At 44.5% G+C, this 18,825-nt stretch overlaps 1 protein-coding gene across 1 annotated transcript in view; it reads right to left on the reverse strand.

The window, feature by feature from the left end:
• The window catches only part of LOC124777449 (BMP-binding endothelial regulator protein), a 682,572-nt gene that overhangs the window by 446,481 nt on the left and 217,266 nt on the right, over nt 1–18,825 (reverse strand). The window contains exon 2 of the mRNA XM_047252865.1: nt 16,494–16,581. Within this exon, the coding sequence (XP_047108821.1) occupies nt 16,494–16,557 (64 nt within the window). The 5' untranslated portion in view covers nt 16,558–16,581. The remainder of the gene's footprint in view (nt 1–16,493; nt 16,582–18,825) is intronic.

Raw genomic sequence — 18,825 nt, forward strand, 5'->3', positions numbered from 1 at the left:
TTGTTTTATACTAAGTGAAACATACGACGGTTTCCCAGAAAATGACGCACCGTATTTTTTTTCTCAGCCAAAAGCAATGATACGAATGCGAAACGTTACGTATGTATTATTTGATGTCTCCTGAGTGAGCGAGCCAAGTTTCCGTCACTTCCGACAGATAGCGTAGCAGCAGGACAGTTTCAAAATGGCGTCTGTAGGTGATGTATGTTACAAGCAACGTGCCGTCATTGAATTTCTCACTGCAGGGAAAGAAACTGTGGAGACAGAAGTACAGTTAAGAAGATGGCATCTGTTCTTTCGGACAGATGTCACTGGTGACCGTGCAGCTCTTTAGAATGAAATTACAGTTAAATCAATACCATTAGCTGCTGACGGGCGTTGATATACATCAACAGGGACAGTTGAAAATGTGTGCCCAGACCGGGACTCGACCAGGGATCTCCTGCTTACATGGCAGACGCTCTATCCATCTGAGCCACCGAGGTACAGAGGATAGTGCGACTGCAGGGATTTATCGCTGGCACGCTCCCCGTGAAACCCACATTCTCAACTTATAGTTATTATACCCATTACTCACGGCAGACAATCCATCGAGTCTCGTAAGAGTTCAAGCAAATCGTGTGCATCCGCACTGAAGAAGGTCATCAGCCTATATATATATATATATATATATATATATATATATATATATATAGTTAAGGTTCACCTGCCATTTGACCACCTTCTTCTGTGGGGATGCATAAACAGTGCCCGAACTCTTAAATCCGTGCAGTCGCACTATCCTCTGTGCCCTCGGTGGCTCAGATGGATAGAGCGTCTGCCATGTAAGAGGATAACTCGGGTTCGAGTCCCCGTCAGGGCACACATTTTCAACTGCCCCCGTTGAAGTATATCAACGCCCATCAGCAGCTAATGGTATTGATTTAATTGTAATTTCAGAAGTACAGTTAGTTGCAGGGCGCGGGGGGCGAGGTCATCAGAAGGCGGTTCGGCGGAGCTCCACGATTCGCAGCGGTCGGGGAGACCATCCATGGATGACACTCCTGACACAGCCCCTTCGGACTTCCACTTGTTTGGGCCAGTAAAGGATACCATTCGTGGAAGGCATTTTGAGGACGATGAGGAGATGATTCACACAGTGAAGCACTGGCTCCGCCACCAGGACAAGTATTGGTACCGACAGGGCATACATGTCCTTGTTTCGCGCTGGAGGCCGTAATACAGGATGGAGATTACATGGAAAATCGGGTGTGTAGATGAAACAACATTCTTTCGTGTGTGTATTTCAAAAAATGGTTCAAATGGCTCTGAGCACTATGGGACTCAACTGCTGAGGTCATTAGTCCCCTAGAACTTAGAACTAGTTAAACCTAACTAACCTAAGGACATCACAAACATCCATGCCCGAGGCAGGATTCGAACCTGCGACCGTAGCGGTCTTGCGGTTCCAGACTTCAGCGCCTTTAACCGCACGGCCACTTCGGCCGGCTTGTGTAATTCTCATTATGTTCAGTAAAGAATAATTGAAGAAAAACCGCGGTGTGTTACTCTCTGGGCAACCCTCTTACGTCCAATCAATTCATAAAATTGTGAGAATTCATCCGTAACCACACTTTGCCTTCTTCTAATATTCCTGCTGTAAAACATTCAGTTCAGGCGCTCAGTCCGGAACCGCGCGACTGCTACGGTCGCAGTTTCGAATCCTGCCTCGGGCATGGATGTGTGTGATGTCCTTGGTTAGTTAGGTTTAAGTAGTTTTAAGTTCTAGGGGACTGATGACCAGATATGTTAAGTCCCATAGTGCTCAGAGCCATAAAACATTCAGTCATCGCCGAAGACGCAGAAGATAAAGTTTGGTTACCGCTAAATTCCAGCAGTAACACGCCCCGAGAGCATGAAGATTCGTAAATGTGTAAGTATTTATATTCACTATTTTTTGTTTATTACTGCATTGAAAATCACCAAAACGTCACTATGACCCTTTCTGCAGAAGGACGAAAATTCCTAACGTAGGTTGTTAGGAAATGCTTATTACTTTCTGCAACCACGTCTGCCTCGTCAGATACACCTCTCTCTATAATCCCTTCTTATTATTGACATCGTAATAGTATTCTGATGGTTTTAAAAATTAAAATGTACTTTTCAATTGGATCGCAAAATAAATTTACCATTGTATATTCGTTACACATTCCTGATGCCATGAACCGAAACACATCGTTAATGAATAATAATACTATTTTTGCGATGTAGGAAGGAAAACATTTTAATGTACATTGTCGTTCGGTCTCTTACAAAGAATTTTCTTCTTTTATATACAAGTTGACTAAAATAAAGGACTCAATTTCAGTTGGCTGTATTTCCTGCACTATGCATTGTACTTTAATTCTGTCCAGTATATTCGAAAGAGAGTGTTGTAAAGTTTCGAATACTACCGCCAGAGCGCTCCAGATCCGCACCACCTGTGGCGTGTACTGCGTCTCAATTGTAAACGACGTGGCTACTACGCAACACAAGACTTTTTTGCATTCGTGATTTCAGTAAAAGCGAGTCTGCTACTGCGGTGCAGCGTGCATTTCGGCCTAACTTTAGCGTTGAACCTCCAACGAGAAAGAGTATTGATCGTTGGAATAAACAATTTGACGAAACTGGCTGTCTGTGTAAAGACAAAAGTCCCGACTGACCGCGTGTATCGGGCCCGCATATGGCGTGCATTCGAGTGAGCTCCAAACGAAGTTTGTTACACAAATGAATGAATATTCTGGAGATTACTTTTCCCAGCACGACGGAGATCCACTCTATTGGCATTTGAATGTTAGACGTTTGGCTCTAATGACTCTGAGCACTATGGGACTTAACTTCTGGGGTCATCAGTACCCTAGACCTTAGAACTATTTAAACCTAACTATCCTAAGGACATCACACACATCCATGCCCGAGGCAGGATTCGAACCTGCGACCGTAGCGGTCACGCGGCTCCAAACTGTAGCGCCTAGAACCGCTCGGCCACTCCGTCCGGCTGTTAGACGTTTCCTCAATTAAACTCTACCTCAACGATGGATAGGCTGCATAAGGAATGAAAACTTAACACTTAGCCTCTGGCCACCGAGTTATCCTAATCTCACACCGTGCGATTCTCTTTTCTTGTGAAGGTTTGTGAAAAATGCAGTTTTCGTACCACCTCTTCCCTGAGAACTGGATGACCGAAGAAAATGATTCACAGCTGTGGTGAACTCTGTGTCGCAAGACACTCGTCATCGAATGTGGGACGAATTCAGCTATCACCTGCCTGTTATGCCTGCAGCGGGAAGAGAGCACATGAACATCTGTAAACTTCAAGGTACATATAGTCAAATGTACGAGAGGCGTTCAATAAATAATGCAATATATTTTTTCGAGGCCACTTTCGGTTGACAAAACACGGAATATGTTGTGGGACAAGGAGAATTTTCGCATTTGAGCTCGTATAGTTTCATGGAGTTCCGATAAATGGCAGCGCTATACGTTGCATTCACAGTGGCGCCTGAAATGGAGGTGCGTTCCAAGCAGACAGCTGTGACTGCGTTCCTTTTGGTGGATAAACTGAGCATAGCAGATATTCATAGGCGCTTGCAGAACGTCTACGGAAGCCTAGCAGTGAACAAAAGACGGCCAGTCACTGGGCGAGGCATCTGTCATCATCGCAACAAGGTCGCGCAAACCTATCCAATCTCCAGCTTGGCGGCCGGTCGCACACAGCTGTGGTTCTAGCAATGTTGGAACGTGCGGACACTAACTCGAGGTGATCGTCGGGTTACAATCAAACACCTCGATGCACAACTGGAAGCACCCGAGAGGAGTTCAGAAAACTTCACTGAACTCCTGTTCGACACCCACCCTACATCTTGGATCTCGCACCTTCCGACTTTCATCTATTTGGGCCAATGAAGTTTGCACCCCACGGGAAGCAGCACTTGGATGATGGAGAGTTTATTGATGCAGCAAAATGTTGGCACCGATGTCGACCAACAGAGCAGTACCACGCGGAAGTACAGGCTTTCCCGGTAACATCGCGCAAAGGCCTCGCATTCAACAGATCTTATGTTGAAAAACAGGATTTTGCAGCCAAATGGGTGGGAATAATAGGGTGTATTGTAATTCTGAATAAAGCCAACCTGCTTTAAGAAAAAAAAATGTGTTGCGTCATTTACTGAACGCTCTTCGTAATTCATAGATTGAAAATACAACATATAGTCCAGGAAATATAGCCAACTGAATTGTGTTCACATTTCTGAATCACCCTTTATAATGCAGACTCCATTCCTACAATCTCAATAATAAATATTACATGTCGTTGGCGACAATTTTCGCCATTCTGAGATCTTTAACAAATAGTGTCTCATTGATCGTGGATCGACTGGTTCGTCGAGCGTATGCAACCACCAATACACGGCCATGTACATAAGGCTGTCGGGCGATGGCTGTACAACTGTTTGAGGGGGTCCAGCCAAAAGACCGGAAGTAGGGCCTTATAATTTTCCTGTCGACCTACAGGAAGTTACTGTCTAACAGTATCGCGTCGTGCATATGTGCACCATCACAGTTCTCCATTACCTTGTTGAAGAACAGTTAAAAAACGTTTGACTGAAAACTGTACGTATTGGCAAGGTCTAATGCTAAGAACTGGCGGCCTGACTCTAACCATGAACGTCCCTGTCAAAAGATTGGTGACAAACAGGGAACTGTCTCAGATGAGGCTACATAATCTGTAAACATAACTTATTCTTTTATCAAATGCTTTGGGAATTGGTGGTGAGACTAAATCATCAATGTTATGGAACTCTCGCAAAAAGAAGAAGAAAAATTCCGTCTGTTATTTTTTTACTTTAACAAAAAAAACCATGGCTAACAGAAGTGGCTCACAGAGAAAAGTAAGCTAAACTAGCGTCAGTTGTTTAGAAATAAAAAAGAGAGACAAAGGTGGCAGCACATGTTTCACATACATTCATGGCTACACACTATACAAATACTTTGAGAAAATTCTTCCTGACACTTAAATCCATATTCGATGTTAACAAATTTCTCTTCTTCAGAACCGCTTTTCTTGCCATTGCCATCTGCATTTTATATCATCAGTTATTTTTAACAAAACTCAATTACTACTTTAAGTGTCTCATTTCCTAATCTGATTGCCTCAGCATCACCTGATTCAATTCGACTACATTTCATTATCCTCGTTTTGCTTTTGTTGATGTTCACCTTATATTCTCCTTTCAAGATACTGTCCATTCCGTTCAACTGCTCTTCCAGATCCTTTGCTGTCTCTGACAGAATTACAATGTCGTCGGCAAATCTCAAAGTTTTTATTTGTTCTCCCTGTACTTTAATTGCTACTCCAAATTTTTGTTTTGTTTCCTTCACTTCTTGCTGGATATACAGATTGAATAACGTCGGGGATAGGCTAGAACCCTGTCTCACTCCCTTCTCAAAAACTGCTTCCCTTTCGTGCTCCTCGACTCTTACAACTGCCATATGGTTTCTGTACAAATCGTAAACAGTCTTTCGCTCTCTGTATTTGACCCCTACCACCTTTAGAATTTGAAAGAGATTTTTCCAGTCAACATTGTCAAAAGCTTTCTCTAAGTCTGTAGATGATATAAACGTAGGTTTGCCTTTCCTCAACATGTCTTCTATGAGAAGTCGTAGGGTCAGTATTGCCTCGCGTGTTCCTACATTTCTCCGGAATCTAGGGTCCGCTTCTACCAGTTTTTCCACTCTTCTGTAAGGGATTCGTGTTAGTATTTTGCAGCCGTGACTTATTAAACTGATGATTCGGTAATTCTCACACCTGTCAGCAGCTCCTTTCTTTGGAATTGCGATTATTATATTCTTCCTGAAGTCTGAAGGTATTTCACCTATCTCATACATCTTGCTCACCAGATGGAAGAGTTTTGTCATGGCTATCTCTCCCAAGGTTATCAGTAGCTCTAACGGAATGGGACATTTATATCTGCGAAACTTCATACAACGAACAGTATTCTAAAGGAAGATCGACGACAACAGAGAGAGAGGAACGCTAGATGACATTAAAAATTAACGAGATTACTTGGAGACTGAGCACATGTAGTCGATACCCGTAATGTGATACAAATAGGCCTACCAAAGAAGAAGAAGCAGTCCTGAGAATATTGTGCTGAAATCTTCATATTATGGCTCATTGCGAAAAGTTTCTGTGTTCCGTTGGAACTTACATGGATGCTGTAATTTAGGAGTGAAAGAGAAGATGGAAAGAGTTTGACGGCGCCGCTAGACTTGTAAGCTGTCCGTTTAGTATCTCCCAGACACTGCGAGATTTCGAGTGCGCAGGCGACGTTCCGCCTGGGAGAAGAGGAGCCATTGCGAAAGTTCCGAGCGGCAGTATCCCTGACGCCGCCCGCTATCGCCGCCATTTATTCCGCTTAACGGCCATAAACGCACCACGCAGAGATAAGGGCGAGCACGAACGACTTTCGACTGCCGTTCCCTCTTCCGTTGCGCTCGCTAAATCGATCAGGGAAAGAGAATGAACGATACTGATATCGCATTGACAGTCTCTTCCACCGCTCCACTGACAGAACAGAGCTGTGTTTGAGGAACGACATGTGTGAGTGCGAACAACTTGCTGTTGATGAAAGTTATCTGCGCTTCGAGGCTTCTTTGATTTTACCAAGAGAGCACCAGTTAACACAGCCTGGGTGTACTGCCTGAGTCCAAATAACCAGATTTGTGCCGCGTGGGATGGCCGCGCCGTCTTGGGCGTCTTGTCACGGTCCGCGCCGCTCTCCCCGTCGGAGGTTCGAGTCCTTCCTAAGGCATGGGTGTGTGTGTGTTGTCTTTAGCGTAAGCTAGTTTAAGTTAGATTAAGTGGTGCATAAGCTTAGGGACCGATGACTTCAGCAGTTTGGTCCCATAAGACCTTGCCACAAATTTCCAAAAATTTCCAAATTACCAGATTCGTCTACACAGTGCGCGCTCGTACTGGCTCGTTCTGCTATAGTTTGCCGAATAACGGTAAAACTTATACATCCAATCGAACAATGGACGCTCCAGGTAGGAATATCAAGAACGTAGGAAAAGAAGGAATCCTACTTACCGTAAAGCAGACTCGTTAAGTTTCAGACGGGTGCAATTAAAAGACGCACATAGCTTTCGGCCACAGCCTGTGTCAGTAAAGACACACACACAAGCACACACACATACACAAAATATTCACCACATGTGTGTGTGTGTGTGTGTGTGTCTTTACTGACGAAGGCTGTGGCCGAAAGCTGTCTGTATCTTTTAATAGTACCTGTCTGCAATTGACGTGTCTTTCTTACGGTAAGTACCAATCTATCTTTCCCTAAGTTGTTGATAAACTTATGCATCCAGTAGACCCAGAACAAGGACACTGTAACCATGGCCGAAACGTTGCTTTCTCCAGCATAGTTTTTTACCTCATGACGCCGTACGATACTCTGAAAAGTTGCGTCAACTATCTCTCTACCATCCCACTCTCTAACAATGTGTGTCGAAAAATAAATGCTTAAATCATGAAAACTTAATTCTTTTTGTTCGATTTCTGATTTCTCTAATTTTTTACGACAGCCATTCTCCCTGTGTAGCTTCGCGACAATATTTTCACATTGAGAGGATAAAGATGGTGACTGAAATTTCGTGGGGTTATCACGCCTTTGTTTTAATGATTGCCTCTCCAACTCGCTTATCATATCCGTGACACTCTCTCCTGTCGCAATAATACAAAACGAGCTGCTCTTCTTTGGACATTTTCGATGTTTTCCGTCAGAGATCTCTTGTAAGCATCCCATACCGCACAGCAATGTTATGGCGAAAGATGGAGAAGCGAAGTGTTACGACGCAAAAAAAGCACAATCGAGTGCAACAGGACTCCAGAAAAAATGCGTAACGTAACGTGTTTTCGTCATCCAGTACTGTTTTTACCAACCAGCAGTTGCGGCAGTAACGAGCATTTCAGTTGGTTATGCCCCATCTATTAATAACTGCAGTTCTGTGTCTGATGTTACCTCCTACAAAGATGTCTAATTACTGTTTCTATCTCCAAACAGTACGGAAGGCGCTTTGAGAACTTACGCCAGGTCCGCAGTTCTGAAAACAATAGGAAGATTAAGAACAATCTGAGGGCGGTTTCGGGAAAACACACTTTCTTCCTGTATGATGCGCTGATGACCTCGATGTTGAGCGGCTGTAAACAGCGTTTCTATACGTCGTGCTGACCATGATGATGTCCTTCGCTGAAGCAGCATCTGACGAAGTCTCTTGTGCCACTAATGATGAATTTAATACCGTACGCGTTTAAATCCAGTTAGGGTTTAACGTTCCATAGACTAAGATGCCATTCGTGACGGAGCAGAAGTTCGGATGGATTGGGAAACGAAAGTGGCTGCGCCCTCTCGAAGGAACCTTCGTATGCACCAACTGACCTCTCAATAATGTCCCATAAATGGGATTCTCGTCTTACGATATGGGTGGCCAAAGCATTCGCTCGTGTTGTCCAGAATGTTCTTCAAACCAGTGCCGTACAATTGCGGCCCGGTGACATGGAACAATATCATTAATAAAGACATGTAATGGCAGTTGTGGGGAAGGCGGATAGTCGTCTTCGGTTCATTGGTAGAATCTTGGGAAGATGTGGTGCATCTGTAAAGGAGACCGCTTATAAAACACTAATACGACCTATTCTTGAGTACTGCTCGAGCGTTTGGGATCCCTATCAGGTCGGATTGAGGGAGGAAATAGAAGCAATCCAGAGGCGGGCTGCTAGATTTCTTACTGGTAGGTTTGATCATCACGCGAGTGTTACGGAAGTGCTTCAGGAACTCGGGTGGGAGTCTCTAGAGGAAAGGAGGCGTTCTTTTCGTGAATCGCTACTGAGGAAATTTAGAGAATCAGCATTTGAGGCTGACTGCAGTACAATTTCACTGCCGCCAACTTACATATCGCGGAAAGACCACAAAGATAAGAGAGATTAGGGCTCGTACAGAGGCATAAGGGCAGTCATTTTTCCCTCGTTCTATTTGGGAGTGGAACAGGGAGAGAAGATGGTAGTTGTGGTACGAGGTACCCTCCGCCACGCACCGTATGGTGGATTGCGGAGTATGTATGTAGATGTAGAATTCGCGCTAAGCTCTTTGCGGAAACCGCAGATAATTTAAACCGAGGTGAGAAAATCCATGGGATAGCTCGTAATATCGTGTCAGACCCCATTTTGCTTGGCGTATGCAGCAACTCAACGCAGCATCGACTCAACAAGCCGTTGGAAGCCCCCTGCAGAAATATTGAGCCATGCTGCATCCAACAGCCGTCCGTAAGGTTTGCCGGTGCAGGATTTTGTGCATCAACTGACTTCTCAATGATGTCCCATAAATGGGATTCACGTCGGACGATCTGGGTGGTCAAATAAAAAAAAATGTTCAAATGTGTGTGAAATCTTGTGGGACTTAACTGCTAAGGTCATCAGTCCCTAAGCTTACACACTACTTAACCTAAAGTATCCTAAGGACAAACACACACAACCATGCCCGAGGGAGGACTCGAACCTCCGCCGGGACCAGCCGCACAGTCTGTGACTGCAGCGCGTAAGACCGCTCGGCGAATCCTGCGCGGCGTGGCCAAATCATTCGTTCGTGTTGTCCAGAATGTTCTTCAAATCAGTGCCGTAAAATTGCGGCCCCGTGACATGGGACAATATCATTAATAAAGATTCCATCGTTATTTGGGAATATGAAGCCCATCAATGGCTAAAAAGGTCTGCAAGTAGCCGAACATAATCATTTCCAGTCAATGAGCAGTTCAGACGGACCAGAGGACCATCGAAACACAGCCCACACCAGCTTGCACAATGCTTTGTTCAGAACTTCGGTCCATGGCTTCGCGGTGTCTGAGCCTCACTCGAACCCTACCGTCAGCTCTTACCAACTGAAATCGGCACTCATCTGACCAGGTAACGGTTATTCAGTCGTCTAGGATCCAACGGATATGGGCAAGACCCTAGGAGAGGCGCTGCAGTCGATGTCATGAAGAGGCACTCGAGTCGGTCGTCTGCTGCCGTAGCACATTAATGCCAAATTTTTCCGCACTGCCCTAAGGGATACGTTCGTTACACGTCCCACATTGATTTATGGAGTTATTTCACGTTGTGTGGCTTGTCTATTAGCACTGACAACTCCACGCAAGTAATTAAGTGACGGCCGTCGGCCACTGCTTTGTCCGTAGTGAGGGGTAGCCCCTGAAATTTGGTACTCTCGTCACACTCTTGACACTGTGGATCTCCGAATACTGAATTCCCTAATGATATACGAGACAGAGTGTCCCATGCGTCTAGCTCCAACTACCATTCTGCGCTCAGAGTCCGTTGATTCTCGTTGTGCGGCGGTAATTACGTTGTAATCCTTTTCACATGAATCACCAGAGTGGAAATGACAGCTCCGCTAATGCACTGCCCTTTTATACCTTAAGTGGAAAATATTACTGCCATCTGAAAATGTGCGTTTTGCTATCCCATGACTTTTCAAATTCTTTTATCCCACTCTCTCGAATACAAGTCCCATGACTTCCTACATCACTCGATAATTTAAATGTGCATCGGATCATGTACTACTGTGAAACTTCATTATAAGGCTGTCAATATTCTCCAGATCCTTTGAGTCTAAAGGAACACAGGTTTACTGAATCAGTGTTTACATGAAGTCACAAACGTGCGAATTATCGATAATTAGGTGGAACATTAGGAACAGATATCAACAGCTAGTTGCTTTATTTGTCGAACTTCGTGAATCATTCATGTGAAATAAAAATCACAGTTTTTAAAGGGGACAACCACAATATCTGTTAGTCCTTGGCGCGGAAGAGGAATGGTGGTTTGTCCTAACACCGCCAGTAGACCTCGAAGAGAAATTACGTTGTTCGACGGTCACTGAGTTACTGCCGAGATTACTAAGTCTTCCTTTCCTTTTTCTCCTTTTCCGTCTGACCTGAACGATCCGATTTATTAACTTAATTGGCGGGACAGTCTCTTCGAATGACCGATGAAAAACCACTGCTGGAACGGCTTCAGTAGTGGTTTCGGGCCGTGAAGGAGGCCCTGCACGAGGGTTGGAGCGATTTGGGGGGAAGGGAGGGAGGGAGGACTTAGTGGAGGTGGGGAGGGTGAGACGGGGAGGGGTGGGGGTAGGGCGAGAGACTACAGGGTGGGCGTGGCGAGAGCGCCGATTTACGACCAATTGGATCGCGATATACGAGAGCCGGGCGCGCTCACCTAATGCCGGAGCGCCCATAACATGCATCACGGGTGACACGTTTTTAAATATTTGTTTTCCGTAACAAACTGCCGGTAACGGCGCTATGCAAATGCCGTGCGTGCCGCACCGGCCGCGATTAACAGCGGCTAAGAGCGGCCGGCCGCGTTATTGATAACTGAGGAGGTGCCCGCAGTGCCGAAACGGCGGCGCTGACGGACGGCCGGAGAAAGCGGCGGCGGGCCGCCACTTAGCAGCCGTTTGTCTCCCGGGGGATCCCCCGGCCGGCGTCGGGCGAGACGCTCTCGTCGTCGAGTTCTCCTCTCGCTGTTCCGGGCGCGTCGCGATAAATAAGCGGCGAAATGTGACAGCCATACACAACGTCGGCGGCGACGTCCCGGCGCCCCATCTCGGCCTCAGAGGCCGAAGTATTGCGGGAAATAGCAAGGAAAATGTGGCCGTCAAAACAAGTCCAAGGGATTACGGAGCTCGGATTATCTCGACAGATAAGGATCGCAGCTGTGGATTGTGTAGGTAGTAAGAATAGGGGGAGGGATGGGAGGGGAGGGGAAGCTTCGACCTGCGACGTAGCGTTATTGTCACGTGTGGCGTCAAACGTGCTGAAGCAGATGACTCAAAAAGGACTTACAACATTGGAATGATATAGAAATTTATTCACATAACTTACGGAATATGTAGATGTGTAATTTTGTAGCGAACAGCTTGAAGTTTGATTCGCGTAGTGCATCAGTACCCCATTCCGCCATCAGGAGCGCCCGCACAGTGCACAGTTAGAATGGCTACTTTCGCTGGTGCGGAGCGTCCTCGCACTGAGTTTTGATTTCATGACACGAACTCTGCAACAACTGTTTTGCGTGAATTTTGCACCGAATACGCTGAAGAACCTCCAGGTAAGTCTACAATTTACTCTCGGGACAAGAACTTTATTGAGACTGGCTTTCCACTGCGACATAATAAATCACCACGTCGCCTACGTGTCTAATGACTTTGTCGAACATGTTAGGGAGAGCTTTCCCCGCAGTCCACAAAACTCAATGCGACGTGCTTCTCACGAAACTGGCATTCCACAAAAAAAATGTTTGGGGAGTACCGCGTAGACACTTGACCATACAGACTCACAACGGCGCAGTACATTGGTGATGCGAATTAGGTTGCTCGTGGGGAATTCTGTGCGGAAATTTTGCATCGGATACAGGCCGACGATTCTTTTCTGAACATAATAATCTTCGCCGCGCGGGATTAGCCTAGCGGTCTAGGGCGCTGCAGTCATGGACTGTGCGGCTGGTCCTGGCGGAGGTTCGCGTCCTCCCTCGGGCATGGGTGTGAGTGTTTGTCCTTAGGATACTTTAGATTACGTAGTGTGCAAGCTTAGGGACTGATGACCTTAGCAATTAAGTCCCTTAAGATTTCACACACATTTGAACATTTTGAACATAATAATCTTCGGCAATGAGTCACCATTTTATAGCAGTGGCATTGTGAACACTCACAACAGCAGAATTTGGGCACCGAAAATCCACATGCAACCCTGCAAAACATTCGTGACAACTCCAAAGTTAATATGCTTTGTGCTCTTAGCAAATTGAAAGTGTACTGCCCTTTCTTCCTATTGGAGAAAAATGTAACTGGTATTGCGTACCTGGATATGCTTGAAAACTTTTTAATTCCACAGATTGATTAAGATAAGAGAGATGGGATGGTTTACCACCAGAAAGACAGGCACCACCTCATTTCCTCACGGAAGTCAGACGTTTCCCCGATAATCACTTCCCACGTCCGTGGATTGGCCGTGGAGGGCCATTCGCATGGCCACCTCGCTCCCCAGACTTGACACTGGATTTTTCCCTCCGGTGTTACATTTAAGACCGTGTGTATGTTCCTCCCCTACCAAACGATTTAGCCGACGTGAAAAATTGGATCTACGCTGCCACTGCCCAAGTTACGCCCTATTTGGTAGAACGAGTGTGGGAAGAAATTGATCACCTGTGGAATGTTTGTTGCGTCACAAATCGTAGAACCAAAATAACTTGCAGTTGTTTCAAAGAAAATGCCTTTTGCATGCTGCACATCGAACCTGAAGATGGCCATCGCTGACTGAAACCGGTAGTTTGAGAATCTAGAAGTTTGTGACCATAGACCTGCAATAAAAGAAATTTATTCTACTTTTTCGGGTCACCATTGCATTCGCGACTACGTCGCAGTTTGCGATACTCTATTATATACTGGCGACAGATAATTGTACAGGAAACAGAAGATAATTTACGAAGAGGATTATAGAGATTGAGACAAAACGCAATATACTACAATTTAAGTTTATCTACGGATAAGACAAAATTAACGACTTTCAAGATGGAAAATAATAATAAATAAGAAAATTTTGAAACACGTAATCCAATTCAGTTATATAGGGTATGATATTTATCTTAAAGAAGGCAAAGACATTGAGAAGGTTACTAGATTTCAAATTATCTGAGGAACAACTGTAAGATGAAAAACAAGAAATGAAACACAAATAAAATTCTATAACGTTATAGCCTCGCCTACTCTTGTATATTGTTCCGAACCATGGACACTATGAAAAAAAGAAAAATCGCAAATACAAGTTGTAGAGATGAAGTTCATAAGACATTCTCTGTAAAAAAAATGAATAAAGTAAGGAATGAAACAATCAGATTTAAGAATCTTTTCAGTTAAAGACGAGATACAAGAGAATAGAATGAAATGGATCATGTTGATAGAATGATTTGAAATAGATTACCAAATAAATATATGAACTGTCGGCCAATTGGAAAGAGAGAACTAGGAAGACATCGCAGTAGGTGGACGGATAACGGAGAGCAGAACAGGAGACTATAACACTTAACCCTTAGAAGATTATGATGACCATGATGATGATGATGTATGGCTAGATGCCTAAAGCCGAACACTAGTGACTAGAAACGTATCTCCAACAAATTAATAAGAATTATAATCCTTAGACACTGGTACGTACATATAACGTAAAAATGAAAACTGCATACAATGTATACATTTAATACACCACCTTCATTGCTTCAAAGTGTGAGTGTTGTGATATCTGGTGTCTTGCATGCACAAGGTCGATAGCTGACTCACTGTGGAGAGCACTTTGAGTGCATACAACAAAGTTCTGATTACAGATTTGTTTCACAATGTTGCGATTTGATACCAGACATAATTAATACATTGAGTTCCCTGAATATCTATGAGGGAACCCATTATACAGATCCAGCACTTACTTCTTATATTACATATCAGCTTGGTCATTCCAGTATAGACGACCCTAGGCGTCAAACTACGTCGACACTGATTATTGAGTGTAAGTAAAGGCTATTGTTTTAATGAATAGTGAGTTCATCAACATAGTCATATAAAAACATTAATACGTTACAGGAAGATTTTAATGCCAAAAACAACCTTTACGTAGGGCACGAAAGTGAAAAAGCAGTATCGGCAAACTATTCTTAAAATTTTCTGCTTTAGAGGAGAAGTAAACTGTTGAAATGTCACTCATGTTGCCCAGCCTTTTTTTTTCTTTTTTATTGCAAGTACCTTCAGCGGAAAAATTACGAATAGTGATTCCAAAAAAATCAAAGCGAAAGCCCCCTTTTAAAATTGTACTATGTTAATTTACATCAAAATTTGTAGCCCTGTCGTCCTCAGTTGCGTATAATATTACGGTGCGATGATAGTTCTTACTCTTGGACCGTCTAATTACAACTGAAGGACACACAATTCTCGTGCCATGCATGTTTCGCTTTTTTCTTTGCCGGGCATCATCAGTGCCCTCGAATATGTAGATATTTCTGTGTATACTATTTAGTTTACATTCTGTGACGATGTATATGTAGGTAATAAACAGATCTGGTGGTTTACTTTTCTATAATGCAGTAATAATTTAAAGGCTTACTTTTATGTTTCGTGGATGTCATTCTATACGCTGTGTTTTTGTTCCGTTTTTGGCGCTCTATTTCTTATACCGGCAATCGCTATTTGATATTTTGTTTTTCGGACTTCACAGGACCAGAGTATATGTAGATATTGCAGGCCACTAAAGACGCCTTGCAAAGAGTAAAGGCGAAACCCTTATGACACGAAAACTGTGTTTCATTCCATTGTAATTAGACGGTCCAAAAGTAAAAATTCACCCGAAATTATTGTCAGTGAAAATGTCTGTTGACTCATGACCGACGCCGGCCGGAGTGGGCGAGCGGTTCTAGGCGCTCAGTCAGGAACCGCGCGACCGCTACGGTCTCAGGTTTGAATCCTGCCTCGGGCATGGATGTGTGTGATGTCTTTAGGTTAGTTGGGTTTAAGTGGTTCTAAGTTCTAGGGGACTGATGACCCCAGATGTTTAGTCCCATAGTGCTCAGAGCCATTTGAACCAAATAACCAAACGCTCTCACACTTTCCCATGGAATAACACTAGACGCAGACAAATGAGGGTAGACAAATTTCCTCATGGGGCGGGGGCATGAGGAGAGAAGAGGGGTGGTCGGAGGGGGTGTGGAGAAGGGTTGGAGACAGAAAGATCGTCCGGTATCGATGCCGAATTCAGATTAACGTGCCGACCCCGTGGCGTCACAGGACAAAGTACGCGAAGAACATATACTAGTAAGCGGTGGGCGAAACAAAAGTAGGCCTGAAAATATTTCACGCACATTAAAATAGGCAACCCAACTTAACTTCGGTTCCGGCCGCATATAATGTAAGATGGGTTGTCTGTTTTAAGGTGCACGAAATATTTTCAGGACCAGTATTGTTTTGCCCACCCAGCAGTTTCATTTTAGACTTGTACATGTTGTGTTTGTCTATGCCTTTCACGATACTTCCAATCTGAATAGTGAAATAAATGCAGAATACAAGCAGTCCTACAGACGGTTAATCTGAGGCGCAACGCTACTGACTGCAAGAAGAGTGTTGTCATTAACTTGCACATGGACAGTACTAGGACTCATGTGTCTTCTAGATATATTTCGCCACAAGACCGCGTCGTAACTGGTATCAGACGTCATGGCGTGAACACAGCAGATTTCTTCTCGAGTTCGCCTCTTGTCGCCGTCACTCATGTTCTTAGGTACAGCACTCAGCTGCTGATCACGCCCGCCTGGAGTGTGAGAGGTGAGGCGGCAGGTGGCAGCAGTGCAGACGCACTACAGTACACACACAGAGACGGGTACTCACCGTTGATGAGGGAGCCGGCGGCGAGACCGCAGGCGGCCAGCAGCACGAGGGAAGGCGCCAGCATGGCGGCCGGGCTCTGCTTGGCGACCTGCGAACACGACGGGGAGACGTCCATACACTAGTAGTCTACAACCCGGCAGGGGCGCTGCGCGATCATTGGTGCGCCTTGGCGGGCTCGCCACCGAAACTCACTAAGTAACGTCCTCAGTGATACATGAAAAACATCACTGCTTGTACTTTTGTAGAAAGCTTAAAATATGCAACTATTAAACCATTTTATAAGGAATATGACAAGGAAAACTCAAATAATTATCGTCCAGTTTCCTTACTGACTGCCGGCCGGTGTGGTCGAGCGATTCTAGGCGCTTCAGTCTGGAACCGCGTGACCGCTACGGTCGCAGGTTCGAATCCTGCCTCGGGCATGGATGTGTGTGATGTCCTTAGGTTAGTTAGGTTTAAGTAGTTCTAAGTTCTAGGGGACTGATGACCTCAGATGTTAAGTCCCATAGTGCTCAGAGCCATTTGAACCTTACTGACTTTTCCATCTCTCACTTCATAAATAATACACTCTTCTCACGTAGTCCAGCAAATATAAAACCAGTGTTTCCAAAAGTTGTTGACAGGACGCAGGGATCGATGCGTGGGAGTAGGCGTGTGGGGTGGTGTGAGCAGCTGAGGGTATCGGCTCTGATGGAACGGCTCGGCCCCTCGTGGCCGGAGCAGCCGTTCGATGGCCGGCGTCCGACGGAACGCCGTAACGAGTCAGGGGCGGCCTGGATAGCAGCCAGCGGCCGCGCCTCCCGACCCAGGGTCGTTCCCAAACACCGTAAATATTATTGGTACGAAATAAAGAACCGAAAGCTACTCCCCATCTCGGATACTCCCTTTCTGAACTGCTTTCTTCTAAAATTGCTTGTGGGGCTCCAAAGACCTCCTGTGGAAACGCAATGTTAATTTTGGAAGTAAGAAGGGTTCTCTTGAGTTTAAATAATCGAAAATTACCGTCAAAGTTACGCAAAGTAGATCTCTGAGAACTGATTTCTTTACAATATGTCCATTATTACTGCGGTCACGTACTGTTTCCGCATAACCAGCGACTGGAGCGACATCTGGAGGTGTACGGTTGAAAGTTGAGAACACGGCTCGAAGTCTGACGAGCTCTCGGAGAATAGCCACTCATTTATTTCGAATTTATTTACTGCTACTTTTAGGTAAATAATTTAGAATAGAACACATGGGACAGACATGTAAAAATTTCAGAATAAGGTATCCTGAACATTTAATACCATTGAAAATCGACAGCACAAATTCCAAAATTGCAGACCACCTCACTGAAAACAGCTATCGCCCCAGAGGCATAGAAAATGACCTCGAGACCTCAAGACACAGTGAATCTGTACCATTTATTAACAACAGAAGGAAACTAACACACCTAAAGGTTATTAAGCAAGGCAAAAAATCATCCATGATCAAATAGTAGTCTGCAACAGAACATTATTCAACAATTTAACCGAACTATCAAACAAAATACGCGCTTCCACACCCACAGACACATATGAGAGCTTCTCTGCCTCGTGATGACTGGGTGTTGTGTGATGTCCTTAGGTTAGTTAGGTTTAAGTAGTTCTAAGTTCTAGGGGACTCATGACCTCAGATGTTAAGTCCCATACTGCTCAGAGCCATTTGAACCAGACACACACACACACACACACACACACACACACACACACACACACAATAAAAACACAACTGAACAAATTCAAACTTCGCTGCCGCCAATTGCAAACTAAACAGTGAAACAAACGACTATCAACACTGCCTCTGGAACGTAAATGTACAGTGAAAAGTATGCGTAAGGCACAGCAACATAGTAACATTCAGAATTCGCGAACGATCACGAGAAAACGTAAGTAAACGCTGTTATAAATCCGCAACAGAATCTGTGAATAGCAAATCACACCATATACTATTCCAAATCAAAACCTCACCAAATTTTACCGATGTTCGCAGGTAACTTTAAACATACAAACAATAACAACAACACATTTATTAGGCTAATTATAGCCAAGTATAGCTCAGGACAGGTTCGCTACTGAACTGTTTATCATCAGAAAGAAGCATATGTAACTATTTTACCGGACTACTTAGTTTAGAGGCTATATTAAAAAAATCCAGTTCAGACGTTCCCCTATCATCCTTGTGTTGCAGATGACATGCTGTGTTAATATATGCTTGTGGCTGATTTCTGTTGGGAGCCACAGGACATACATAAGATAAAAAAAGGCAAAGTACACTAGCTAGTCAAAAGTATCTCGACACCAGTTAGTGGACA

This window comes from Schistocerca piceifrons, chromosome 2 (assembly GCF_021461385.2).
Source record: "Schistocerca piceifrons isolate TAMUIC-IGC-003096 chromosome 2, iqSchPice1.1, whole genome shotgun sequence".
Classification (NCBI taxonomy): domain Eukaryota; kingdom Metazoa; phylum Arthropoda; class Insecta; order Orthoptera; family Acrididae; genus Schistocerca; species Schistocerca piceifrons.